The 19160-nt window shown below is 52.1% G+C and overlaps 5 protein-coding genes and 1 non-coding gene across 6 annotated transcripts; 3 read left to right on the top strand and 3 right to left on the bottom strand.

The window, feature by feature from the left end:
- Positions 1-1164: 1164 nt before the first annotated feature.
- B0T23DRAFT_216214 (uncharacterized protein) lies at positions 1165-3559 on the top strand. The gene is made up of 4 exons (XM_062833642.1): positions 1165-1467; positions 1534-2103; positions 2184-2456; positions 2573-3559. The coding sequence occupies exons 1-4, from the start codon at positions 1356-1358 to the stop codon at positions 3448-3450; spliced, it is 1833 nt and encodes a 610-aa protein (XP_062689977.1). The 5' UTR covers positions 1165-1355; the 3' UTR covers positions 3451-3559.
- A 481-nt stretch (positions 3560-4040) lies between these two features.
- B0T23DRAFT_422661 (uncharacterized protein) lies at positions 4041-5623 on the top strand (the record flags this gene model as incomplete). Its single annotated transcript, XM_062839805.1, has 2 exons — positions 4041-4355; positions 4400-5623. The coding sequence occupies 2 exons, from the start codon at positions 4041-4043 to the stop codon at positions 5435-5437; spliced, it is 1353 nt and encodes a 450-aa protein (XP_062689976.1). The 3' UTR covers positions 5438-5623.
- A 90-nt stretch (positions 5624-5713) lies between these two features.
- Positions 5714-7553, top strand: B0T23DRAFT_414806 (histidinol-phosphate aminotransferase). The gene is made up of 2 exons (XM_062839573.1): positions 5714-6172; positions 6244-7553. The coding sequence occupies exons 1-2, from the start codon at positions 6099-6101 to the stop codon at positions 7373-7375; spliced, it is 1206 nt and encodes a 401-aa protein (XP_062689975.1). The 5' UTR covers positions 5714-6098; the 3' UTR covers positions 7376-7553.
- A 190-nt stretch (positions 7554-7743) lies between these two features.
- B0T23DRAFT_t301 lies at positions 7744-7828 on the bottom strand. The gene has a single exon. It is a non-coding gene; the product is annotated as a tRNA-Gln (tRNA).
- A 503-nt stretch (positions 7829-8331) lies between these two features.
- Positions 8332-9935, bottom strand: B0T23DRAFT_216091 (Reticulon-domain-containing protein). Its single transcript, XM_062833641.1, has 4 exons — positions 9709-9935; positions 9497-9529; positions 9250-9411; positions 8332-9187 (listed from the first exon to the last, which is right to left on the bottom strand). Exons 1-4 carry the CDS (start codon positions 9758-9760, stop codon positions 8445-8447), a joined length of 990 nt encoding a protein of 329 aa, XP_062689974.1. The 5' UTR covers positions 9761-9935; the 3' UTR covers positions 8332-8444.
- A 3025-nt stretch (positions 9936-12960) lies between these two features.
- On the bottom strand, positions 12961-16305 carry B0T23DRAFT_407060 (rab-GTPase-TBC domain-containing protein; the record flags this gene model as incomplete). Its single annotated transcript, XM_062839155.1, has 3 exons — positions 12961-15073; positions 15191-15810; positions 15919-16305. The coding sequence occupies 3 exons, from the start codon at positions 16303-16305 to the stop codon at positions 12961-12963; spliced, it is 3120 nt and encodes a 1039-aa protein (XP_062689973.1).
- Between the last annotated feature and the right edge of the window lie 2855 nt (positions 16306-19160).

Raw genomic sequence — 19160 nt, 5'->3', positions numbered from 1 at the left:
CCCCCCTTTTGTCATGTAAGCTGCAGGACTGAGATGGCCTATGTACGCAGCCTTTCTACTATCCTCTCTCTCCTCTCTCTCACTCTGTGTGTGCGCGAGTTGCGCTTGGCGCAGCCAATGTAGGTATTTCCAACAAGAAACATACCATTCAGGGGTGAGACCTCCTCAAGCAGTCAGCCTCCCCGAACCGATATCCGAATTGCACAAGCGCTACCCGCGAATCATCCGCTGAAACCTGTCTCCGGGAGTGCTAACGGTTTATCCCATTTAAACTACTGGCTCTGAGACATTTTCAGGAGCCCCAAGTGGGCAAAGGGCGACGCAGCATGAAATGACCCGCTGCGTACTTAAGGGCCTGCGTGTATGCAGGCGAGGAACATGGCGTTGTGCTACGGCTGTCGACCTGTCAGGGGTAGCCTAGGATTATCCAACTTGTCTTGAAAAGGGAAAAAAAAAAAAAAAAAAAAAAAAAAAAAAAAAAAAAGCAAAAGATGGCCCCAATCCTATGTGGCGTAGCTCGCATAAGCCAACAGTGCGTATCAAAATGAAGTCCAGGCTTCGCTCGGCATTCGAGGGACGCCTGTTCGTCTGTTTCCGGGGTCTTGGGATGTCTTAAATTCTTGGTCTTCTAAATTGTCCTGAGCATGACCACACTTTCCGGACCCTCTCGATCCCTCTCCAATGCCGTATGGCCGCCTCTCCTTCTCTTTCGCGATCTTAGTACTTCTCTTTCCATTTCCCTTTCTTTGTTACACACGCTCTTGGAAGTTTGCCAAGTGGTGTGCTCATTGCCCAGTCACTTTCTACTGCTTTTGCGTCAGAGAACGGACAGGCGTGAGCTTTGATTATATCCCATGCTCGGCATTTTATCAGCTAGTACCCCTACCGGACACTCTCCCACACCCCCCAACCGTGTTCTCACCCCTCCCTTCCCCGTTCGCTTTCGTCTTTTGTAGTTCCTTTCAGGTTTAGTGCACGGCAGACTCCATGACCCTTGGCCCCGGTTCTGTTTGTCTTACACAGTATAGTCGATCCCCATGTATCGCTTCCCGCTTTACTCTTGCCGAGGGATTCGACAAAATTTTCTATAACACATCCCGCACACCATACACACGCCTCGAGCTCCCTCCTGGGTACTCTTCTTTCCTTCTAACTCGTTGTTGTCTTTCTTGCGTGTGTGATATACGAACCCTTCGGATGTTTAGAATCCGTTCCTGGTCCAACAGATAAACGTCAACATAGATATTTCGAAAGCCACGTAGACGACTTGCTACGGCTTTGGGTACGCGAAGTCTTCTCGATAGGAGGATCACCAACTCGGTTCGGGCTTTAACTGGGAAAGGAATCGAAGGAGGATGGTCAGCGCCTTACTCCCCTTTGAGGGGCCGGCGGATCTTTCGAGGATAGAGGCCCCGGTCACCTTGAAGGCTTACCTTATCTGCGCTTTTGCAGCATGTGGTGGACTATGTAAGTCTGAACCTCATGTGCTTGTTGCTCAAGGCCAGTACTAACTTTCATGGGCGACATTTCTAGTCTTTGGCTATGATACGGGTTGGATCAACGGCGTGCTAGGCATGCCTTACTTTATCACCCTTTACACGGGTTACTCGTACGACTACGACAGGAAACAGCCCATCAACATCGACCCCGTCAACTTTGGCTTACCCTCGTCGACCAAATCTCTCATGACCTCGATTCTCTCCTGCGGCACCTTCTTTGGCGCCCTCATCGCCGGTGACATTGCCGACTTCATCGGCCGTCGGCTGACCATCATCATCGGCTGTCTCATCTTCTGCGTTGGCTGCGTTCTCCAGATTGCCTCGACTAATCAGACGGTTCTGTTCGTGTTTGGTCGACTCATTGCGGGCTTGGGCGTAGGCTTCATCTCAACCGTCATTATATTGTACATGTCCGAGATCGCCCCCAGAAAGGTTCGTGGCGCGCTGGTGTCGGCGTACCAGTTCTGCATCACCGTGGGAATTCTACTCGCCAATTGCGTTGTGTATGCCACGCAGGATAGAAACGATACAGGCTCGTATAGGATTCCGATTGGTGTGCAGTTTTTGTGGGCATTGATTTTGGGAACCGGCTTGTTCATTTTGCGTAAGTTGCGCGGTGCTTTGGAATTTTGTCTTGAAGCTCGATGTACTGACACTCTCCCCCCCTTTTTTTTTCTCCTCTAGCCGAGTCACCCCGTTACCATGTTATGAAGGGTCAGCTTCAATCAGCCGCCAAGTCTCTGGCTTATGTTCGTGGACAGCCGATTGAGTCGGAGTACATCAAGGACGAGCTGGCTGAGATTGTGGCAAACCATGAGTATGAGATGCAGGTCGTTCCGCAAACGTCGTATATCGGATCGTGGGTCGCTTGTTTCCACGGCTCGCTGCGCAAGGGTAATAGCAATATCCGTCGTATCATTTTGGGTTGTGGATTGCAAATGTGGCAGCAACTCACTGGTAAGTTTTCTTTCGGTTTCTCTATAAACCCTTCTCTTTGGTCTCTAGGGATCATAGGGGATATATAACTTCTAAATGTCATGTTGACACAAAACTAACCCTTCGTTTCATCCTAGGAATCAACTTCATCTTCTATTTCGGCACCACCTTCTTCCAACAACTCGGCACCATCTCCAACCCCTTCTTCATCTCCCTCATCACCACCCTCGTCAACGTGCTCTCCACCCCCATCTCCTTCGTCGCCGTCGAGTACCTCGGCCGCCGCTTCCTGCTCATTTACGGCGCCATGGGCATGATAATCATGCAATACATCGTCGCCATAGTCGGCGTCACGGCCGGGCGCATCGACGCCAACGACCCCGCCGCCGTCCGCGGCATGATCGCCTGCATTTGCATCAACATTTTCTTCTTCGCCACCACATGGGGCCCCACGGGGTGGGTCGTCATCGGCGAGTGTTTCCCTTTACCGATCCGCTCGCGCGGCGTGGGCATTTCTACGGCCTGTAACTGGTTCTGGAACTGTATCATCGCCGTCGTGGCTCCCTACATGGTCGGTAACTCAAAGGGTTCAGCAAACTTGGGCCCCAAGATCTTCTTCATCTGGGGAAGCCTGTGTATCTTTTCGATGCTGTTTGCGTATTTCTTGGTCCCCGAAATGAAGGGACTCACGCTGGAGCAGATCGATAATATGATGGAGGAGGTCAGTCCGAGGAAGAGTAAGAAGTGGATGCCCAAGACCACGTATGTGGCAGAGCTGGCGAGGAGAGACGCCGAGAAGAGTAGGCAGCAGTGGAGGGATGTTCATGCCGCGACGAATACGACGGGAGGATTGGAGAGTGGTATGATGGGGGGCGGGTACCAAGAGGCGAACGAGATGGGAGCTATTGATCCCTATGGACATGGTACTACACATGGTGTTCATGGGGGCAGTGGGGGATATGGAAATAGTATGGGAAGGGATCCATATGAAAGTCCGAATACCGTCAGGTATTGATGGGACCTTCTTTCTTTGATTTTTTTCTTGCTTTCCCTTTGTTCACCGCGGTCCGTTTGTTTATATGGGATATCCACTCTCTTTTGTTGATGGGATTGTCGATCGGGATCAAGACGAGTTTGGGAATAGGAGAGGAGATCATTATAAGGGGGATGTCCTTCAATGAGGTTGACGGAGTTTACGTTTAATGAAGCAGTGTTAGTTCGAGATACCAACTTCTAAGATTCTACCCCTTGAAATTCCTCATCTCTGCTGATAACTGTAGCATGCCATGTGGCTAATGATGACTGCACCCGTAGTGAGCACACAGAATGCAACCTTTCCCGTGAAAGTCCCCTTATAGGGAACTTCCCAACAGTCGTTTTAATGCTTGGCATGAAAGGCGCATGCGTATAAAGTGGACGGCTTGTCCATTCTCCAACATTGTCACCAATTTTCCCTGGACCACGATCCCACATAACCGCGCTCTTGATTTGCGGTGCAACTCTACGGTCCGCGGTACCCCTTCTTTTTCTTCTTGTTACAACGGGCTCCCCAGAATAAAGGGAGCCCTTTCTTCACCTATCCATACGCAACGCTCATAGACCACCATGTCGCTAATCACCCTCCCACCCGAACTCCGCCACAAAATCCTAGCCTCTGTGATTTGGACACCAACAGCAACACTCTATAACCACCTCGACCTATTTTGCCAAGATCCTCCTCGTGTCCGGGTCCGCGATGACTGGGACATTTGGATACCAGCCACATCACCTCAACCACCCGCTCTACCACTCCTCTTAACATGCCGGATCCTACGCGATGACGTCCAGTATCTACTACATTCACCTACTGCTGCCCAAAAATCCCACCCCTATGAGATAGACATCGTCTTCATCCCCAAATGCGGCATTTTCCCAACCTGGGTGTGTTGTCCACTCCCAGCCAGTTCAACCTCGACACTCTCCAGGCATCATTCCGCATAATGGACGTAGAGGACATCGACGATGAGGTCGAAACAGCAGGAAGACAGGGGGAGTTCTTGCGCCGTTACCACGGTATATCATCCGACTTTAATGCAAACGACAAGTACTACCCCAATCCTCCTCCCGGCTCATGGAACTTTTATCGCCTATTAGTATCCTTTTTGGCCTTGGGACCTCGGGGCCTTTGCTCTCCCGCTTATCAAAGAAAAAATCGCGGCAGTCTTCTTTCTTCAAGAAGCAGAAGCCCTCCCAGACACTCACTCCGACATCTCATAATCAGCGTAACATCCAAGGAGGAAACGGATGTGGACGAGGAAAGATGGGAACGAGCAGACCGTGATGCACAACGGTTCTTGATTGCCCACAACGAGGACCTCCCTTACGGAGCCGAGGGGGAAGAGGAGATTTTCCCAGGACCGCCGCCTAACGACGACGACGACGACGACGACGATTTTTCTCAATACACATGGACAGGCCCGACCGACCTACGAGCCGTTAGAGGCATGCATATCCACGCGGGCCGTGACACCCTTGGTCACGCCGACCGCTATGGCTTGTACCTTGCTAATGCGCTCTGGGCCTTACTTGACTTTGGCGGGTGGCTGTCGCGAGGTTTCGGTCTGATGCTGTATGAGAGCATCCTTGATGACATTACTTTTTATGTTGACGGGGAGCCAAGACCTCGGTTTGGCATGGGCGACTTGTTGCTTTCTTTTCTGGAACGGCCCGAACCCCCAACACCGTCCCGCACTTTGACTCCGGAGGTCGCAGCGGCCTTGAAAGTCTGGAAGGAGTGGGTGGTGAAGTGGAGAACATGGAGGAAGCTACAGGAGGGTTGTTCTGGTAGTGGCGTGTTGGATGATACATGTATGGAACCCCGACCACACCCGAGTTTTGATGCTTTTGTGAGATACTTGCCGGCCTCGACGTGGGATTATGATCCGAATGAGCCTGGATACTCGGATTCAGACTCAGATTTCGTGTCCGAAGATGACGCCGACGAAAGTATTGTTCAGGAATAAACTCGGTTTTTTTCTTCTCAATTTGTTCATCTGCTTGAATTTATGCTTTTTCTTGCCTTTTTGTTGTTCTTTGGTCTTTCTCACGGACCATATTTTCATCCAATAGGAAGCTCAAGATCCCGGACAGTGTCCCAAGCTTAAGGGTGACTGACGTTAACAATCCCTTTGTCCTTGATAACCCTAACCCGATGTAGTACTTCCCAGGATGCAACAGAAGCTGGTGCTAGTTGGATGACATCCTCATTCGCATGCCATTTAAACAAGAACGTTCAAGATTAGAGTTTTGATTGGTATTGGCAACTAATCGTTGATTTCCCTAAACTTGCGATTTGAGCCATGTTTTTGATTTAGTAATCGGAATCTATGGTGGCTGAAATCTACTTCTGAACAAAACTGGAACCGTTGATAAGGGGCCAGGCCTTCCGGAGTGGGGACGAACTGGTTCGCAAATCATCAACTCGCCCTGAGCCGTTTGGAGACGATTTTCAAGATGACTCTTTCAAGTGACTCTTTACGCCAACACACACCTCACTTTCGCCCAGGGTTTTCATAAAAACCTGCGTGAAAGAATCAAGAACGAGAGCATTCGTTCTAGAATCCTGTTCTTTTCCGTTTATAGTTCATTCATCTATTCAACGATCACGAGCCAATCGCTCACAAAATGTCGCCCTTCAATCTCGAGACCTGCGCCAGGCCAAACATCCTCGCCTTGGAACCTTATCGCTGCGCGCGCGAGTGAGCTCACCCCCAAAACTTGTCTGTCTTTGACCTCTCATAAAGTGTATTGACTAACACACGTATCTCAGTGACTACAAGGACGATGGCACCAACATCCTCCTAGACGCCAACGAGAACGCCTATGGGCCTCCCGTTCCCCAAAACCTGGGTACCGGCTCCGGTTCCAGTGGTCCCGAGCTCGACCTCCTCGGCCTGCACCGCTACCCCGACCCTCACCAACGGGACCTCAAGCAGCTCCTCTGCTCGCTGCGCACGACCCACGCGCACACCTCCAAGCTTCTGACGCCCGAGAATCTCTGCGTAGGCGTCGGCTCCGATGAGGCCATCGACGCTCTCTTGCGGTGCTTCTGCGTTCCCGGCCGCGACCGCATCCTCGTCTGCCCGCCCACCTACGGCATGTACTCCGTTTCCGCTCAGGTAAACGACGTCGGACTCGTCAAGGTCCCGCTGCTCCCCGCTCCCTCCTTCGCCATCGACGTGCCGCGCGTCCTCGAGACGCTGTCGACCGAACCCAACATCAAGATCATCTACCTCTGCTCGCCGGGTAACCCCACGGGATCCCTTCTCGCCAAGGAAGACATCCAAAAGGTTCTCGAACACCCGACCTGGAACGGCGTCGTGGTCGTCGACGAGGCCTACATTGACTTTGCGCCCGAGTCCGCCTCGCTGGCCGAGTGGGTCAACGAGTGGCCCAACCTGGTTGTCATGCAGACTTTGTCCAAGGCGTTCGGCCTGGCTGGCATCCGTCTGGGAGCGGCCTTCACAAGCCCCCCTATCGCCAGGCTGCTGAACAGCCTCAAGGCTCCCTACAACATTTCTTCGCCGACCAGCGCGCTGGCCAGCTACGCGCTGGGACCGGACGGCCTGAAGGTGATGCGTGCGAACAAGGAGAGGCTGATCCAGCAGCGGGAGAGGCTGGTGGCGGAGCTGCCGCAGATTCCGGGCGTGGGCAAGTTGGCGGGCGGTGAGAGCAGCAACTTTTTGTTGTACGAGATGCTGGATAAGGAGGGAAAGCCGAGCAACGAGACGGCGCTGAAGGTGTATCAGAAGTTGGCCGAGACGAAGGGAGTGGTGGTCCGGTTCAGAGGCAAGGAGCACGGGTGCGAGGGGTGCTTGAGGATTACGGTGGGTACGGAAGAGGAGGTTACGAGGTGCTTAGGAGCGTTGAGGGAGGCGTTGAAGGAGGTTAGGGGGGAGTAAATGTGGTCATCAGGTGTCGAGCGACTTGTTCCTAGAGTAGAAGAATATTTAGACTAAACTTGAAAGTTCTTAAGCTCTTTTTATTCCCCATATTCGGTGCTCGCAAGTAACCAATTAGGGAAGGAGTAGGTTCAGGACAAAAGAACACGACACTGCAATATACTCTATTCTCACCCTGCTTTACCATACTCCGTTACGACCAGGACTGGAAGTATTGGAAAGTGCATTCACCTTGCTACCTATTTAACATGCTATACATACAAGTCAACACTACGCTCAGCTTTCGACCGAAAAAGTAAATATAATGAAAATGAACATCTAGGATCAGCTCAGCATATTGGACTTTGCGGCAAAAAATGCAAAAGGTTAGGTCGTACCCGGAATCGAACCGGGGTTGCCGGAATGTTCTGAAGAAATCAGAATCCGGAGTGATAACCGCTACACTATACAACCTTTGATGGTTTAAACGTACTCCACATTGCACCTATGAGCACTCTGTGTGCTGGTCAAACATGGTGCAAAGCGCTGTCAAACAATCAACGTTTCGCACTTTCAAGATATTGCACGAAAGTTCGGTATAAACAATATGACAAGTACGGAGTTTGCTTAGGTAAAGAGATAGACAATAACCCAATACTCCGGAAACCCAAGAAAATGAAATGTCGCGATTCCACCCTCGTTTGTGCTCGTTAAGTTCGCGGAAGTCATCATCCATCATCAGGTAGCACACCATCCCATCTTCACCCTTTTCTTCGCCGGTTTTACACATGCGTTCCTTGCCACGAGGGTATGATAAAATGAATACTAGAAAGAAACCACTCAATTCATCCACCAACTCATCCATTGCTAACGTCTATTTGTCTCCTCCACCAACTCGACTTGGCTCTTTGCTGGTCGCGAGCTGGCGACTAAACAACAACTTCTGGTTGAAGATGAGCCACCGCGCCATACCAACGGGGTATCATGATCATGGAATCCCGGACTTTGCCGGCCATGGAGTATTTAGGTAAAGTGTAAAACCGACCACAGCATAATTTTTGCCGTAGAAGGTTTAACCATTGAAGTTCGCCTAAATCAGCAGAGGCTGCTGCTCACCGCTCTTGACAGTGACGGGAACAACAGGCTCGGTCTTGATGTCGGCCTGGGGGGCGGGAGGGAAATCGGCGTCGCGGAGCTCGGACTTGTTGGCATGACCGTTGGTGTGCTCCTCACCGTGGAGAGAGGCAGGAGTAGCCTTGCTAACGAGCGTCTGGGCCTTGGCGGTATACTCGCCAACATACTGCTTGGTCAACTGGGTAGCCTTCTCGGTGTTCTGCTGAGCCACGGTCTTGAGCTGAGCAGTCTGGGCGCCGATGATCTCGCTAGCACGGTGAAGCTGGGCATCGATGAACTCCTTGTTGGTCTTGTAGACGAGGGGGCCGAGGAAGGCAAGAGTGGTGGCAATCAGGGCAAGACCCCAGTAGGGGACAATCTTGACGAGATAATAGGCGAAGAAAGCGGCGATGGCAACGAGGCCGGACACGTAGACATTTTCAGCGAAAAGAATACGCTGAGCCTCGATGACGAAGAAGTTGACGAGCTCATGAACATCGCCAATAGCGCTATCCAGAGTCTCCTTGGAAACAGTGTAATACTTGCGCGGGCGCAGCTGGGTAGCCAAGCCCTGGTTGAGAATGGTCTTGCCGGCAACTTCGGCAGTAACGGTAACACCGAGGACCATCCAAGTGAGCTTGAAACCCAAGCGGAGCATATCAAGGTACCTAACAGAGAAGATGGCAGCGACGATGCTCAGGTAAGCAATGGCAGAGGCACCTGATAACTGTTGTTAGCAAAAGGACTCTGTAAATCTCTGCGGATCCTTGACGTGAACGTACGAGGGTTGTTCCATGACAACAGCTCGGAAAAGAACGAGTGGTAGTGTGTCAAGGGCTGGCCAGTAGCCGCGGGGGTCGAGGGAGTGCGACGAGACGCAGAAAGGTTGGAGAGCTCGTCGACAGTCTTGGCGGACTGGTCGGCGACGTTCTGAGCGACGGGGCCTAGAACACAACGTCATCGTTAGCTTTTCTCCACCAGCCAGAAGCTTGAGAGCGGGAATACTGCTGGAAAAGAGATTGAACATACCCTTCGTCACGGCATCATATGCAGAAGCAGCGTCTATCGGGATGCAAGTCAGTTTCTGCATTGTGAGATGTCATGGCGAAAGGAGTCGCTGGTGTTGGTGGCATTGGAAGCTGTTGTGGAACACTGACGCAATCGTTAGCGGCCGGCCCTTATCGCTGGTTTGAAGGAGAGGGGAGAAGCTCGCACAAGCTGGAGCAGCGCACGTACCTTACTGTTTTTGAGGGCATCGAGGTTAGTCGAGCCGTTGGAGTAGTCGTCGGCCATTGTAAAGGTATTTAGATGTCCCTGCTATTGATAACGTGTGGTGCAAAGTTTGTTGCTTGTTTCTTGGTGGTTGTTGACCAGAGAAAAGATTCGCGGATGGAGGATGAAGCTGTCAAGTCAAGAGATTCTGTGACAACAACCGGGGAAGACAGTCAGAAACAAACCACTAGACTGAAAGGACAGGAAGCGGGCGGGTGAATTCAAACGAGCGCGGATCCGTACTCGTTTGGTTGTGTGTTGATGGGCGTTTGCGGTACGTAGTAGGATGGTGATGGATAGGGTAGAACTCACTGCTCGATAATTTGCTTTCGAGGTCGTGGTGTTTAGCCGGAATGGCGAGATGGAGATTTTCAAGAGGTTTGAGCTCTGAAGGATTGAGGGAAAGAAGAATGGAAAGTAGAAATTGACAGAGCGAGGAAGAGGATGTAGTCACCGGCGGACCGTACACTATAACCGGAACTTTGTCTTACGGCCCGCCCCAAAAAACAAGGTGACGACGGCAGGCGGGAACTCTGTAAGCGCAATCGTCCATCAAAAGCAACGGGAGACCTGCAAGCTGGACCCAGCAGCGGCACTGTTAGTGGGGCCGCTGACACCCAAAACACCAAAGCTGCAGGGTAGCCCCACCAAACAAAGATAGGGCAACGCGCAGGAAACGCAGGAAGAACCCCACCGTCGACGAGAGAAGCACACATCTTACAAGAGAAGGAGCGCAGGGCACGGGCCAAGGGCGCAGCACCTCCTCCAGACCGGATTCTATGAATGATCTCATCATGCCACAAAAACGGCAGGCCAAGTGTGTCACTGTTTGCCGTCACCCTATCAGACCTCCTGTTTTCCTGCCCACACTTTGTCTCGGCCATGTTGTGCTCCCAGGAGGGCCTGCACATCGTTCCGAAGTACCCTTTTATCCATTACCCAAGTGAAAAACAGGCTGGGGAGACGAGCTCGGAAGTCTCGAGAACAAAAGCTGTGAAAGCTCTTAGCACTAGTGTAAACAACAACAACAACAACAACTCGAACCCTCCTTGCGGATGACGTCTACACTACAATCGTCTCAAACATGGTGCAACAATTGCTGGTTGCTACACCCCTTCAAACCTCGAAACAGAGCCCCTAATACGACGTTCGCTACCAGCAGCCACAGCCAAAATGACCAGGTAGTAATAGCCTATATTGAGGTGTTTCCCCTTCTCTTCAAACGTACCGTCCAGCCTCTTTGCGAGTCTTCCTCCCCCAGCTTCTGCCTATGTACTACATACCTCCATACTATGGTACTGTACTATGCAGTAACATTGCAGCCCACATCCACATCGAGAGGCACGCGACAAGTCTCCCCGCCATCGATTGGTGTGGGTGGTGGTGGAGGTACCGCACAGCCTGGAACATGACAGACTCCAAGAATAGGCGTCATGAATGGCATGTGAAATTTTGGCACTAACACTAACAGAAAAATCCAATTGAGAAAGAACCCTGTCAATCCTGCCAAGAAGCCAGTAGAAGGACCATCCACGCCAATAACGTCACTTCTCGAGTGGACGACAACTGGGGGCACTGTGAGACAGGTTTTCCTACCTCTACACTACCTTCTTTCTTTGCATGTTGACGCATTTCATGGGTTCGGTTCTCGGTTGGAGCTAGTTTGTTATTCACACGGGCGGCTAGAGGCTGGGCAGTTTTCGTCTCTTTGATAGTGACGAGGTCAAAAGATCGTTGCGTCAGCGGAAAGTAAGAGGATGAAGATACTGATATCCAGACTCTAGTGTGGAGGGCGGAACAAGCCAGGATAGGCGCCTACCTAGCCATGCTCGCCAGGTGTCCAAACCTCGATGAGAAAGGCAAGATGAAAGGAGTGCAATTGACCAGCCTGCTTAGTTTCTTTTTGGAACCACCTGACTGGTCACTTCACCTTCTCGGTGTTTGGGATTGAGACACGACAGTCTAGCCGCCGCTCTAGACCAGTCGAGCGTCTAAGCAAGCAGCTCGGCTACATTCTTTCAACTTTTCCAGAAAGGGAAGTTCATCAACACATCTTTCCATGGAGTTTTCATCACCACCAAAAGTATACATGGTATGTATGAGCCACTCTAGCCGCTTTCCCGCGCTACCAAAAAAGACCCATCTCGCCGTTACCCAAAAACAAAAAAATAAATAAATAAATAAAAAATATTTAAAAATTTCAAACAAAAATTTAAAAAATTAATGAAAAAAAACCATCACCGACAGGCAGGCAAACACGCAAAGCAGATAGAGTCGTTAAAAACAACCGGTCAAGAGCCATCGCCGCACAAACCAGATCGCATACAAATTGCACTTATCTCATCTCATTGCTCCCTCCATCTTGCCCTCGTCAGTCTCACAGACGTCCCAGACCCCCCACCCCAACCCTTCTCCCCTCACTGACAGCCATGCAGGGACGGCTGCTGGCCAGTGTGATTTGGCGAATTCAGAGAGCGAGTCGGTGAAGGGCATCTCATTTACCAGCTATATTTTCCCTAACTACATACGGTACCTTACGACCTTTTCCTGATTAGTATGGGAACCGACCGATTAGCGATCAAGCGAGATATGAACCCATTTTGTACCTAGGTACAACCGCATCATCCCATTCCCACTACCCTTGTCCGGAAACTTCCCGAGTAGCGAGAGGACTCAGAGGAAAGAAAGAACGGAAAGACAATGTGTAAATGGCGTCTGGTACAAGGCTCGTGACACGTCTTGAGCTTCACCCAGGACACTTTTATTGATTTGAGAAAATGAGTTTGAACTATATGAACATGTGAAAATGATAAAACCCAAAGTGTCCTCTCGGGACTCCGTCATGATGTAAAAGATGATGATAGGCTTTCCCGAAAGCCGGAACAGAGACAACAGAAGACTCTATGTATGTACCTTTTTAATGTTCAAACGATACGCACAATATGATAAGTGATGATGACATACCGTGATGAAGACCTGGACGCCGCCGCTTCTTTCCTTCCTCCACTCCAGTCCAAACTCTTTCTTGATCGAGTACTGTCTACACGTAGAAAAATATCACCTGGGCCTGTGTCAACCCCCGATCCGCCTTTGTTAGGCCTATTCCACCTGGTATGCATAAGATACAATCCTCCTTCTTCCAACCACGTCAAACAATGATCCTGTCACTTGTCTCTATCCCATGCATTTTATCCAGATGCTTCACTTTGGACCCCAATACTTCACTTCCTTCCCCAACCCCAAAAGCTAGCACCACTGGCAGTATTCCCAGCTGACGTCGCCGGCGGCGAGGTGACCACCTTCTGCAACCCGGGGCCGCCATCAGGCGTAGAAGGGCCAGTCAACCGCCCAAACATGCCAGCCATGCTATTATGTGCTGACTGCGAGTTCATCGACGGCATCTCACCTGGTGCCAGCCCAAATGCCTTGCGCATCCTTTCGAGCTGTTGCCTCGCCTCTTCGGCCTCCTGCTTGGCCATGGCCTCGGCCGTCTTGGCCTGCACGAGCTCGAGCAAGAGCGCATCGTTTTCGTTGGTCGGGGCCTGACCCGTGTTGGCGGGGCTTGCCGCTGCCAGAGAGACGGGCGCCGGAGCCGGAGGGGAGTTGGAGGTCATTGCCGAGATGGCGGTAGAATTGCTAGTGTTGCGTCTGTGGGTGGAGGCCAGCGTCGAGGTAGTCATCATGCTGGAGGATCGCTTGGTAGGATACACGGGAGGTGGCGCAGGCGAGGACTTGCTGCGCACGAGCTTCAACTCGCGCAGACCGCTGCCGGACACGCTGCTGCCGCCCACCGATGAGCGCCCAAACCAGTCGCCTCCTTCCGAGGAAGGCGTGGTGTCTGAGGCTCTAACCCGCATGCCGTGGATTTGGCGCTCAAGGCGCTGCTTTTCCGCATGCATGTTGCGCACATGGGCGTGGGTTTCCCTCAGTTGTTCTTTCATGGTAGCCATCTCTTGCTCCATGTCGTGTATCCTGCGGTTGCATTCCTGTGTCTTTGCTTGTTCGTTCGATAATTGCTCTCTTACTCGTACAAGGTCCTCGTGCAGCTGCTCCTTAGTTTGGGGTATTGCCGCCTTGTTGGGATCTTCTTCGCTGAATCGGTCGGCGACAAAGTCGAGCAGGTCGGACAGCTCCTCGGGGCTGAGGTCGATTTCGACATCTTTATTCGGGGCTTCGTCGTCTTCTTCGGCTTCTCTTGCTGCCGCCGCATACGACTGTGCAGGGTTCGCCTTCTTTCGTAGACCGTCGAGCAACGAGCGGACAGCCTGGCGATCTTCTTCGCGCTCCTCTCTTTCCTTCTGCAATTGGCTGGCCAGCAGGGCATGGTTCCGTTGTAGTTCGCTAAGGGCGGTGAGCAGGTCCTCGATCTGTGTGTGCAGGTGCTTTCGGTCGTCTTGGTAGAGGCTGGGGGTAACCGAGAAGTGCGCCTGTTTGGCTTTGGTGCTAGCGGCGCTGCTGCCAAGCGCCACCGAGTCCCTTGATGAATCGTGGTCGACGGTGGTGGAGCTGTCGCGCGACTGGACCGACGTCGCTTCGGTCGAAGCAGAGCTCAAGACACTGGCCGACGACGACGCTGATGATGACTGTGATGCAGCCTCCATGGAATTGAATGTAGAAGCTATACTCTGTTTCGATGTGCTGCGGCGGAGCATGCTGAGGGGACGTGACAGACCGGGGCTAAGGGTACTACCAGACGAAATGGTGGTGGGCGAAGACGAGGACGCGGTGGAGGACCCCTGAACTGCCGACGCGAAAGAGGCCAATTTCGGGGTTGATGAGGAAGCCCACAAGCGACCCAGAAAGCGGGAGGCTGCTGTTGCAACATCAGACCCTGGCGCATCTTCGCTCTTGGGATTGGCGCTTGGAGGAATCTTGGCTTCCCGGTACCCCTGCTCGAGCAATGCCATTCGTTCCCGGGTGACCACGTCCGACAATGCGACAAAGTCCTGGACGAACTCGTCCGCATTGTAGTGGTAACAATCCCACAAGCCGCGAGACAAAAGCAGCTGCATGACGTCCTCCATCTCCGTGCACGCCAGGATGCGGCCCTCATTCTTGCGCATCAGACTCAGCGCTACTCGCATAATCGTTTCCGAGGCCCCCTCCGCAAATATCACATCGTAGATGCGAAACAGCATGGGCAGGGGGCAGGTCACCGCGAAGAAGGACAGGAACCATTGTGAAACATAGGCCGGCTCGACGCCCAAGTCTTCGAGATGGTCCGCCACCACGGGCAGATGCTGCTTCAGCAGTTCGGTAAATTGGTAGATTCGGACGTGCAGTCCGGACAGGTCGGGCACAAAGCAATGGCGCAGATCGTAGTTCTCCATCAACCTAAATGCACGTGTTAGCTGATCGGCCACTCATTTCCGGAATCGGTCGACTTTTCGCTACCGCCAAAGACGATCCGATGTCCATCACAATCCCAACGGTGCAGCAACTCCGACTTACCTAACCAAAACGCAAAATGCATGTTTGTCCGGCATGTGCATCAACAAGGGTCCGACCAGAAACGCAAGTCCCTGACAGTACCCGATTTTCGTGTCGTACAGACTGAACGTCTTGAGCACACGACCAAGCATGCGCTGTCCGTCGCCCTCGGGATCCCTAAACATCTCCACGCCGGGGAAGCTTCGTCCGAGATCTTTGCCAATGATGCCCTCATATGGGCTTGACTCGCCAGATAACCGTTCGAACACGTCCTCGAGGTCCTTGTCACGAGCACCGCACATGCTCTGCCACACCACACCGCGCAGCGGCGGCGGGATACCCTTTCTGATCTTGTTGGAGAGCAGAGTGGGAAGCCTGGCTGCCGTCTGCTTCGGATCTTTGACCAGGGCCATGTAGAATTCGAGCTCAGTCATGGGCGGTGGTGGCAGGACCGAGTATCTGAGAGCAGGAGGGGTTGGTCCATTGACCATTTGTCGTAGCTGCGCCATGGATGGTGGTCTCGGTTTGCGGCCTGGCGAAGCGACCTTTTCCACGGCGGCAACCTTGACACTCTTGGGATTTGTCGCGATCTTGTTGTTTTCCTGCTCCAGTTTCGCTAGCAGCATCGCAGTCGACTGTGTCTGTGAGGGCGGCAGTGTCAGCACGGGTAAGCCACAAAAATAGGCTGGTGTCGCACTATTTCAGGAACGGGGAACGTCAGCAGCCATGGCTGCATGCATGCAACTTACATTATCTACATCTTGCTCTTTGACCTGCTCATCTTCTTTCTTTTGCAGATCGTCCCAATTCACATCCTCGGATTCAGCGCTTGAGCCCTCACTGCGTGCATCATCGTTGTCGTCTTCTGCTTCCTCATCGCCCTCTTGCACGCTCTCAAGCTCTTCCCGCAAGCTTGGGCTGTATGTCGACGCCAGCGTCTTTACTTCCTCATGACGATCCTCGTCGTTCTTTTCTTCCTTGATCGTTTCGGTCTCCGCATCATCGGTTGACGACGCGCAGGGTGAGTCTTCGAGGCCCCCGACATTGTTTCGTGGTGGGGAAACATTCGTGTCGATTTGGAGTGAAGACCTCGAAGACCCAGAGAGGCGGACGGAAACAAGGGAGTCGTGCTCCATGGTCCTTTGCTTGTCGGATTCTAGCTCGATCGGAGAGGAATTGGTCCCAGATGGACTTGATGATGGGAGCGGCGACTTTGACGTTTCTTCCTGATCATCGTATTTGCTGTCGTGCCTGCTGTCCCGTGTTTTGCGATCGAACTCCATGTTTTTGTGGTGGCCGTTTTGGTGTAATTTGGGGTCGAGATCGAGGGGCGGTGAAACTCGACAAGGCCGGAGGGTGGCACAATGCGGGTCGACAGGCAGGTCGTGCAAGCGCGCAGCGTTGACCACCACAGCTTTTTTTTTTAAAGCTAAAATGGGCCTCGACAGAAAGATAATTGTTGTTGTTGTTGGTATGTCAAGTCGGCAGGTCTTCTATGGTTTGGTTTAATTCTTGCTGTGAAAATTCCGGGCTGCTCGTTTATGGTTGTGGAACCAAATTGGCGTGTTGTTCGTCTGTCTTCGTCTCTGCAAGCGGGTTCCAAGTCCCGCTGCCACTCCAAAAGAGTAAAATCAAAATCCTGGCTGTGTACCGTGATGGCTCGGTTCGTTCGTCCGGTCGGGTTATTGAGTCGGTGAAGAGGGGGGTTCCCAGCTCAAGTCAAGGTACTTATTGTATGCAGATGGTACCGACTTGTGGCTCGGGTTTTGTTCACGTTCTCACTCTCCTTACAACTAACCGTGGGACAACAAGTGATCAGATTTTTCTTTCTCGCAGGAGTCGCTTTCCACTTCCAACGCTGACAGAAGGCAAAGAGAAAGCGGAAAGCTTCTGCCCAGATGATTCCGAATCGACGGCTCAACAAGGGAAAGAGGCAGACAAGGATGAGCGTCTCGCCAACGGCACGAAGGAAAGTGGATTTTGGTTTGGTGTGGATGTCCTCGTCTCGTTAGCCTGCCTTTTCAGAAGCCAGAACCGCCCGGGGCGAATGGGTGCAAATGTGGCTAGCTCTTGGCGCGCGACTGGCTGGTGCTTCGCTGTTATCGTTTCAGCGAACGGCCAAGAACGTTGGATGCTGAAACCGCGCGACTCGACCCGCCCGCAGCGTGATTAGTTGATTCCTTTCTCAAAGCGCTGGATGGATCTTGCAGAAAGTAAGTACAGAATGGAGGAAGCGGTTGTGCACAGGTTGGCGATTTTGTTGTTGTCCAGAAACGCGCACTTGCAGTTCCAAGACGGAACGAAGGAGGAGGACAATTGGCGGCACAAGTCACCAAAGAGAAACAGAATGATGTCGGATTCAGGGGCTCAAGCACCAGACAGTGTGCAAATGTCTGGGCCAAGTTGGAAGCACCCCTGATTTCATCCAATTCTCGCAGAATTACAGGGCATCCACCGAGACACTCGAACGCATCTGACTGAATGATTAAGCGTAAATACGTCTCATCACGGCACTGGCACGGCTACATACGCCAATGAAGCCCACATTCATTCACGGACAGAGAATCGCCGATTTCCCCCTCCAAGCCTCTCGCTGTCACCGAATCCACGTAGCCCGTTAGACCCGTGTGGTGGTGACACTTTTTTGACAACGGCCGACTGGAGAAGAAGAAGATCGGTCGGTCTTGTCCGATCATGGAAGTCGGGTCCTCAATGGGCGAGGGCCCGGGCCGGCGGGGTCTCACCCCCTGGTCCCACCGTCCCGTGCCTCGTCCCGGCCCCTGGTGTTCCTGGCTCGGCTGGCTGGCTTCCTTCACCGCATAGCTCCATAAATCACTTGTTAAATATCCTACCTCCCTACGACAATGCTATTATTGTCCCAAGTCGCTCACTCCATGATGTCTATTTGTGGGCCCCGATACATATCATTGAGAACATCAAACGGATAGTCTTCTTCCTCAGCTTCCCACATGTTTTTTGTTTGTTTGAATTTTGTTTTGTCCTCAACATCACCGTCCCCCTCGTCACCACCTCCTGGCAGTCACCAACCCCCTTTTTGACAAGCATCACCGGCATACCAAAAACACCCGGGACAGCAACCGTCAAATTTCCAACCAATCAATCGCACAATCTCCACATGGGTAGCATGCAAGTACCCAAGTCTGTGCAAGCGGTGCAAGTAGGACTGAATGATTGGACGAGAAATGGGAGAAGCTTCGGCCGCACAGAGCCAATCCCCACAATCACTGCACAAGCTTGCAGTGGGCGGTGGGACCGTTGCATCCAGGTCCTGCCCGGCAGAAAACAAGTGCTGCAACTGCGCCAGCACTGCTGCAGGGGACCAGGGACAGACTTTGACAGCCGCCACAGGTCGTGACCTCCTGCCTCATCGGTGGTGGTCCTAAAAGCGTGGTTTATCAGAACAGGTTGTTTCTTGGCGTTTCCATGGACGGGAATTCCATTCCATCGGCCTGGCAACGCATAAACAAAGATGCTGCAAGGTAACGTTAGTTTGATGAGAAGAATTAAAGCATACCACACCACCACATGATTGTGGACTATCTACATGACGGAAGTACATAAAATTCCTGGATCGATAAATCATCGCGGAATCACGGTCCGTATGAACAGAAGCAGCTTGATCTGCCCTAGAATCTACAAACACGTATTGTTGGCGTAGTGTATAGTTTTCGACCGGAAAATTCGTCTTTGCAGCTCTATTCAAGGTAACAATAAATGAGGGCATTCGGGTCCTCGTCGCGTCACGCCACGTGCGTCACTCTGCAATATACCGAGAGTTGATGTCTTTCTCCCAGCGGTTAGGGGAAATTAAGATAAGATGCCAATGTTCATATTTTGCAGCTTTGTCGAATATATATAGACGTCGGGTACGCTGGGGATGACCACAGTTTTGATCGTCGGAAATACACAAGGTATGTGTTAAATGGAACAGCCCAAGATTGATTGTGATGCGAATCTGTGTATGGATCTT

This window comes from Neurospora hispaniola (assembly GCF_033458365.1).
Source record: "Neurospora hispaniola strain FGSC 10403 chromosome Unknown B0T23scaffold_7, whole genome shotgun sequence".
Classification (NCBI taxonomy): Eukaryota; Fungi; Ascomycota; class Sordariomycetes; order Sordariales; family Sordariaceae; genus Neurospora; species Neurospora hispaniola.
Note: the sequence above shows the minus strand (reverse complement) of the source record. Positions and strands in the feature narration are given on the sequence as shown.

Excerpts from the sequence above, each read along its gene's own strand:
- B0T23DRAFT_216214 (XM_062833642.1), top strand. The coding sequence starts at position 1,356 with ATGGTCAGCGCCTTACTCCCCTTTGAGGGGCCGGCGGATCTTTCGAGG. Across the intron at positions 2,104-2,183 it reads AACCGGCTTGTTCATTTTGC|CCGAGTCACCCCGTTACCAT; the intron begins GTAAGTTGCGCG and ends TTTCTCCTCTAG. Across the intron at positions 2,457-2,572 it reads AATGTGGCAGCAACTCACTG|GAATCAACTTCATCTTCTAT; the intron begins GTAAGTTTTCTT and ends GTTTCATCCTAG.
- B0T23DRAFT_216091 (XM_062833641.1), bottom strand. The coding sequence starts at position 9,760 with ATGGCCGACGACTACTCCAACGGCTCGACTAACCTCGATGCCCTCAAA. Across the intron at positions 9,412-9,496 it reads ATATGATGCCGTGACGAAGG|GCCCCGTCGCTCAGAACGTC; the intron begins GTATGTTCAATC and ends GTTGTGTTCTAG. Across the intron at positions 9,188-9,249 it reads GTTGTCATGGAACAACCCTC|GTGCCTCTGCCATTGCTTAC; the intron begins GTACGTTCACGT and ends AACAGTTATCAG.
- B0T23DRAFT_414806 (XM_062839573.1), top strand. The coding sequence starts at position 6,099 with ATGTCGCCCTTCAATCTCGAGACCTGCGCCAGGCCAAACATCCTCGCC. Across the intron at positions 6,173-6,243 it reads CCTTATCGCTGCGCGCGCGA|TGACTACAAGGACGATGGCA; the intron begins GTGAGCTCACCC and ends CACGTATCTCAG.